This window comes from Hemitrygon akajei, chromosome 2 (genome assembly GCF_048418815.1).
Source record: "Hemitrygon akajei chromosome 2, sHemAka1.3, whole genome shotgun sequence".
In the NCBI taxonomy this organism is placed as follows: Eukaryota; Metazoa; Chordata; class Chondrichthyes; order Myliobatiformes; family Dasyatidae; genus Hemitrygon; species Hemitrygon akajei.
In genome coordinates, this window is record NC_133125.1 from 182094389 (window position 1) to 182102148 (window position 7760).

The 7760-nt window shown below is 46.6% G+C and overlaps 1 protein-coding gene across 1 annotated transcript; it reads left to right on the forward strand.

Moving 5' to 3' along the window:
- The first annotated feature begins 205 nt into the window (after positions 1–205).
- Positions 206–5664, forward strand: LOC140719026 (endogenous retrovirus group 3 member 1 Env polyprotein-like). The gene is made up of 2 exons (XM_073033368.1): positions 206–432; positions 3317–5664. The coding sequence occupies exon 2, from the start codon at positions 3609–3611 to the stop codon at positions 5409–5411; it is 1803 nt and encodes a 600-aa protein (XP_072889469.1). The 5' UTR covers positions 206–432; positions 3317–3608; the 3' UTR covers positions 5412–5664.
- Positions 5665–7760: the final 2096 nt, after the last annotated feature.

Genomic DNA, 7760 nt, shown 5'->3' on the forward strand with positions numbered 1-7760 from the left:
AAAAAAACAACTCCAAATATGGAATGGGATAAGACTATGTACCTCCCGAGTCAGGGAGGAGTGGTGGTAAGGAAGAAGGATAAAACCTGCTGCCCTGTAAGGTTCAGGTTTCCCTTCTCTGAAGGGGCCCAGCTCTGCAGAACTGTTAATAAAATTTGTTTCCTTGAATTTGTCTTGAAGCCATTATTCGGGAGCGTGGCTTGTTTCTGACAACTTGGGGCGCTCGTCCGGGATCCACACTCCAGCCGTGAGGGGGGCAAGGAAGGACATCGGAGAAGGTGCACCCTGCCGAGTTCGGCAGTCCCTGATTCCTTGCTCGTCGCCCCGCGCGGCTTGAGCGAGTGATATCCGGCGGACTCAAGGAAACAAAGAGGGGTTGTCGAGGCAGTTGAGACAGTGAGCGATCGAGTAATTTCTGTGCACAGGACCCAGGTAAGAAATTAAATTCCTGTAGAGACGTAGTGCACGAGAATCGTGGAACTGCGGGGTTCCTGCAGGTGATTTCTCCTGTAGAGACGTAGTGCACGAGAATCGTGGAACTGCGGGGTTCCTGCAGGTGATTTCTCCTGTAGAGACGTAGTGCACGAGAATCGTGGAACTGCGGGGTTCCTGCAGGTGATTTCTCCTGTAGAGACGTAGTGCACGAGAATCGTGGAACTGCGGGGTTCCTGCAGGTGATTTCTCCTGTAGAGACGTAGTGCACGAGAATCGTGGAACTGCGGGGTTCCTGCAGGTGATTTCTCCTGTAGAGACGTAGTACACGAGAATCGTGGAACTGCGGGGTCCCTGCAGGTGAATTCCTGGGCGATCGCGGTAATACAGGTTCCGGAATTGGACAGGAGTGACCGAGCTAGGTGGGTCACATTCAAATTAAATTCCTGCAGAGACGTAGTGCACGAGAATTGTGGAATTACGGGGTGCCTGCGGGTGGATTGGAACCGGGCAAGTCCTCGAGATGGGGAATAAGGGGTCTAAGAGAAAAAAGGGTAAAGGAAATCCAGGCGCCAATGATGAAAAATACCCTGGGGTACCCCCTGATAGTCCGTTGGGACGGATGTTAGAAAATTGGGATTATGGGAGGCGAAAAGGGAAGTCAAAGAAAAAATGATACAGTACTGTGAATTCTGGTCCCGCCAGCCGATCCAAGGGTCGGCTGTGTGATGGCCTAAGTTCGGGTCTAGCAAGGATTGGGTACAACAAGCCCTTAATCTGTACGTGAATTCAAAACCTAACGTTAAACCCGAAGAAAGTGATTATGCCCTATGCTGGTTACCAACGACAAATAGTTATAAATTGAAAACGATAAATGAAGGGGGACAGAAAAAGAATACATGGGAGGTGCTCGACCACCTGCCGCCCCATATGTGCCCCCTACCGCTCCGCAAATCGAAGACCCTGAGACGGAGGTTGGCCAACAGCTGATTCGTGTTGAATTTGTATCGAAAGCATGGCCAGAAAAAAAAAACTGGAAAAACTAGAAGATTGGAATACTAAACCCTTAAGTGAACTACTTAGGGAGGCACAGACAGTGTTTGTAAGAAGGGATGAAGAGAAGCAGAAGACGGCAAGGATAATGGTCCAGACAGTGCGACAAGTAACCGCAGATAGTAGAGAGAGAGAGACAGGGACCATGGTTGGATCGAGGTAGTAGCCAGGAGCAAGGAGGAGGGCTAAGGAAGGCTTTAAGATGTTTTCACTGCAACGAAGAGGGACACTTCAGGCGCGAGTGCCCCAGATACCGACAGGAAGTGCGCTCGTATGCCATGATGGAAGATGAAGACTAGGGAGGTCGGGGGTTCCACCCCTTGGGGATGAATTATCGGCAGGAACCCCTGGTAAATTTAAAAGTAGGTCCCCAAGGGTCAGATACAACTTTTATGGTAGATTCGGGTGCCGAAAGATCTAGCGTAATCCAGATACCTCCCGGCGCCCGAACTGGAACAAAGGTAATGGGAGTATCCGGTATTGGAGGCAAAATAATACAAGTACCTGTTATAGAAAACGTGAAAATTGAACATGAGGATAGGGTAATGGGACAGGACCTACTTTTGTTACCCTCTGCGAGATTCAACCTGCTCGGGCGGGATCTGCAAGTCAGGCTAGGCATCGGGACTGTGCCCAGGAACGGGAAGATAATGGTACAGCTGTTTGCCCTCAGGGAAGAAGACGATAGGAAAATAAGCCCGGAGGTATGGTACCAGGAAGGGAACCGGGGGGGTTTGAACGTCCCCCCTTGCAAATCTCACTATTACCTAACAGTTCGCCAGTACGGAGAAAACAGTACCCTATTTCAATGGAAGGAAGAAAAGGGCTGCAGCCGATGATTGAAGGACTGATCGCTGACGGACTACTGGAGGAATGTATGTCACCGTATAATACCCCAATACTCCCGGTGCGAAAGCCAGATGGGACTTATCTGATGGTACAAGACCTGCGGGGCCTAAATGCAGTAGTCCAAACCCGATACCCGGTAGCGCCCAACCCTTACACACTGATGAGTAAGATCTCCCCTGACCATAAATGGTTCAGTGTAATAGATCTAAAAGATGCCTTCTGGAGTTGCCCGCTAGAAGAGAGCAGTCGTGACATGTTTGCGTTCGAATGGGAAAATCCTACGACGGGGCGGAAAAGACAACTCCGGTGGACGGTCCTGCCACAGGGGTTCACCGAATCACCTAACCTATTTGGGCAGGTCTTGGAGCAAGTACTAGCAGAATTCCAATGTGCTCCAGAGAGCCAACTGCTACAGTATGTGGACGATCTATTACTATCCGGGCCAACACAGGAAGGGGTGCAGGAAGACACCATCAGACTACTGAACTTCCTGGGGAAGCAGGGGCTACGGGTCTCAAAGAAAAAGTTACAATTTGTAGAAAAGGAAGTAAGGTATCTGGGACACAGGGTCAGTAAAGGACAGCGATGCATTACCCCAGAAAGGATAGCTGGAATAACAGGAATGTCACTACCACGTACCAAGAAGGAGATACGCACCAGTTAATTTGCGATGCACTTGATATCGAATGGAAGTACCATACCCCGTGGCATCCCCAGAGTTCGGGAAGAGTAGAACGAATGAACAGCACCCTAGAGGCACAACTGACCAAGTTGATGTTAGAAACCAAACTACCATGGACTAAGTGTCTCCCTATTGCCCTTTTAAGAATACGAACAGCGCCCCGCAAGGACATAGGAATATCCCCATATGAGATGTTGTTCGGACTCCCGTATTGGAATAAGGTAGAAGGGTACCCCACGCTACAAGGGGGTGATATCTTTGTAAGGGACTATTTACTGGCACTGTCCCGCTCCTTTGCAGAACTGCGGAAAAAGGGTCTCTTGGCCCAGACTCCGCCGCTCGACTTTGCTTTACATCAGATCGTGCCTGGAGATTGGGTTCTGGTAAGGACCTGGAAGCCGGAGAAGTTACAGCCACAGTGGGAAGGCCCTTTCCAGGTCCTGCTAACAACAGAGGCGGCTGTACGGACAAAAGAAAAAGGGTGGACACACGCATCCAGGGTAAAAGGACCGGTGAAGCCCGAAAGCCACACTGAGTGGACCTGTGTTCCCGGTGAAGAACCGTTGGTGGTGAGGCTGAAAAGGCAGCAAAAATGAACTCTATGTGGACTGTAACATTATTGACTGTAATATATTTGATTCTATATGTCGGGGAAATTGAAGGGAAATGTGACAAGTGCAGAACCGTGGTACGAGTGGGGCAGAGGGTGTTCCCAGGATCATTTGTGTCCCACTCGCATGTGAATGATCGATGCTATAATCTAAGCAAGAGAGAAACATGTTGGGAGAATAGTAAACCTTATTACCAAGTCTATAATAAAGGATACATGGGACAGGGGGGGACCATGAGAAGTCTCAGCTGTCCCAGGAAAGACCGGTGGTTGTGTATAAACAAGGGAGGGCAGTGGGACATCCCATCTACACTGGTTAAGGAACATGCAGATAAGGTAAAGGAGATTATAATACAGGATGAGAAGAAAAAGGAGGCGGAAGAGCGCGAGCAAAGGAAGGCGGCAGTGGTCTCCACGGACCCGTCTATATATCAGGAGATAGAGAGAGATATAGTCCTCCCCGATGTTAAAGAGAACCTCTTTATAGACTTAGCAACTCGGATTGCCAAGAGCCTAAATGTGAGTGGTTGTTGGGTCTGTGGAGGACCGCACATGAGTGAACAGTGGCCGTGGAGGGGTGAGAGCTTGAGTGTGTGGGAATTGCTTGCGCACAATTGGACAAATGTCCCAGACCGGAAGAAGCAAAGGTGGAAATTGACCAATTACCCGGAGGGACAAGTATGTGTTGAAAGGAAAGGGAAAGTAAAGGTGGGAGAAAGTCCCTGTCGAAGCATTAAATTAGCAAAGAGGGAAGGTAATGTTACCTGGTGGCCAGAGGAGCCAGCATGGTACATAACCAGAGAACAGAATGGCAGTTGCGAGGCCATAGGAAACGGCTCTAAACTCTGGAAGTGCAGCGGAACGAATCCGTACGAAGGGGTCCCCAGGGTCAGGGAAGTATGGAAGGAAGCAAAGAAAGGAGGATCTGCCCTGGAGGGGTTATTCTGGATCTGCGGTAATCAGGCGTATACCAAACTACCGTGGGACTGGGCGGGTGTTTGCTTCCTGGGTCTCATAAGACCGGAGTTCTTCCTCCTGCCTCAGGAGGGTGACCGGAAGCTGGGAATTAAGCTGTTTGATTCATTAAGGAGAGAAACACGGGAGATAAAGGTGGGCGAGTGGGGTGATGAGTGGCCACCGGCTCGCATCATTGAATACTATGGGCCAGCGACCTGGGCCCAGGATGGGTCGTGGGGGTATCGCACTCCTGTCTACATGTTAAACCGAATTATTAGACTGCAGGCGGTGGTGGAAGTGATAACCAATCAAACAGCACTGGCATTGGAGCTGTTGGCAAAACAGCAGAGTCAGATGCGAACAGCAATATACCAGAACAGGCTGGCTGTGGATTACCTATTGGCCTCTGAAGGCGGGGTATGTGGGAAGTTCAATCTTACAAACTGTTGCCTTAAGATAGACGACAGTGGAAAGGCCGTGTTAAAAATATCCGACAAAATTCGGAAACTGGCCCACGTGCCAGTACAAACCTGGAGATCCCTGGGGAACATGAGTTGGCTAGACGGGCTACTGGGAGGTAGTTGGTGGCGCACCGCTCTCCTAGTAGCAGGCGGGGGTCTAATGATTCTCTTACTTTTGCCGTGTTTGATTCCTTGTATACGAACACTGATCAGGCGCAGTATATTCCAGCTCCAGGCAGTAGCGATACCCCATCATGGGACAAACGAGCTAAAACTTATGCTATTAAAGAAGAAAGTGGGCCCCCTGGGAGTGAGAGAAATGCTAGCTGAAACGCACATCTTAAAAAGAAAAAGGGTGGTATTGTAAGATATTGTAAGATTCAAAATTAAGATGTGCATTTCTGACAGGTCCGGGTTAAAGTCAAAGGACAAATGTGATTTAATTATGTCTAGGGACAACTGTGATTTAGTTATGTCTGGGTTAAAGTCTGTAAACAAGTGTGATCTAATTATGAATGCAGAAGCCTTGACAAAATTAACTGTTTGTGGAATCATTGAAGTCCTGAGATATGGACTATTGTGTTACAGAAACGTGTAAAAAAACAACTCCAAATATGGAATGGGATAAGACTATGTACCTCCCGAGTCAGGGAGGAAGGGTGGTAAGGAAGAAGGATAAAACCTGCTGCCCTGTAAGGTTCAGGTTTCCCTTCTCTGAAGGGGCCCAGCTCTGCAGAACTGTTAATAAACTTTGTTTCCTTGAATTTGTCTTGAAGCCATTATTCGGGAGCGTGGCTCGTTTCTGACAATCATTGAGTATAATCCATTCAAAAAAGAAAGAGAAAGATTTTAAATATGAAGAGAATGATGGGATTAGTGCAGGAGAGTGGTACGAAGGTAAAATGCCAGCCACGAACTTATGAATGTCAGGGAAGGCATGGGAAGAATGAGTGGGAATGAGCAGAAAGAGACTGCAGAGAGTTATAGACTCAATCAGATCCATCACGGACACAGCCCTCCCCACCACCGAGGACAACTTCCAACGGCAGTGTCTCAAGAGGGTGACACCCATCATTAAGGATCCTCACCACCTGGAACATGGCCTCTTCTCATTATCTCCAGAGGTGATGGAGACCCCATTAAGGAAAAATCACACACCATAAACTCATCCAATTGAGAAAAATGTATTAGCATAGACAGAAGATTTGTTACTGTGCAAAAACAGGGAAACGATATAATTCATCATTTTATAGTTTTGCTGGATGAAAAATGAGTAAAGGGGCACAATTAGTCCTGAAGAACGATTTCACCCCAACATTGACTGCTTATGTCTGGAGATGCTGCCTGACCTGTTGAGTTCCTCCAGTGTTTTCTATGTGTGCTCTGGATTTCCAGCAACTGCTGAATCTCTTGTGTTTCCAGTTAGTCTTGGTTAGAGTTGTATGAATGACCACAATAAAAGGAATTAGGTTGGAAAATAAACTGCAAGAAGACAAAAGAATCCTAAGACAGGATAAAGAATGGTTACAGAGTGAGGACCATATAGTAATTGGAATATGGTCGAAGAACAGCCACATTGGAATTTAAAATTGAGTGAGGCTAATGAATATTCAGGATGAGGGAGATCAGACACCCTCAGAAACAAAAGACAAAGTGAATTTTCAAATACAACAACTAGAAAAGCAAACATAATGCTACCTTTAACATAAGAAGGAAGGAGTACAAAAGTAGGGTGGTCTTGTTACAACTGTGCAATGTTTTGATTGGATCTGTGTGAAACATTGCATTTATTTTATCAAAAAGAAAAATCAATTCCAATGAAATCTTCATGTCTGACAGTGAAACAGGAAATAAATAGAATGACAAAATATCTCATTGATTTACAAATAGCATGTAATTTCCACATTGAGGAGCAGACAATAATGAACGATTGTATGATTACACATCCCATGTCAAATTCATTTGGACATCCACACACGGGCTATTGGACAGTTATTTTACAACTTGCACTCGTTTGTCAATCACACTTTATTGCACAAGGAGAAGAGCTCAGTCAGGGTCATTGAACTGTTCTGAAGTTTCAGCTCAAAATTGACGAGTTTTATACAGATATTGATCCAATAATAAGTTAATGTACTTCTGAATCACATTACTTGCATATTTAAGTTCCAATCATAATACATATTTCAGGTACTAATATCCAGTAAAAATGTATGAGTTAAAGGCCAATCATGCATTAGAATTAGTAAAATCACTGTCCAATTGCTAGTGTGCCTTCGTTTACATTCTTATCTTGTCTTGGTATGCCCGGTGGCCTTGGGTCCCAGTGTGGCAAAGAAGCTGAGCAAAGAGGAGCTGGGCTCTCAGGGATTGAGTTTTGCTTGGGGAACCATGTTCAGCTCAGTAACTGTACAATGTCTGCACACTGTTCTGTCAGCACCTCATCTTAACCCTTGCCTTGCTGCAACTTTCATAGATACAGTTGTTAAAACATAAATAAAAATGTTTCCACTTGTGGTAAATAAGGCAGAGATAGAGTGGATGTGGAGAGGATGTTTCCTATCTAGGAGTCAGAGGGAATCTAGGAGCAGAAGGCACAGACTCAGAATAAAAAGACAAACATTGAGAATGGAGATGAGGAATTCCTTTAGCCAGAGGGTGGGGAATCTGTGGAGTTTGTTGCCACAGGAGGCCAGGTCATTGGGTGTATTTAAAG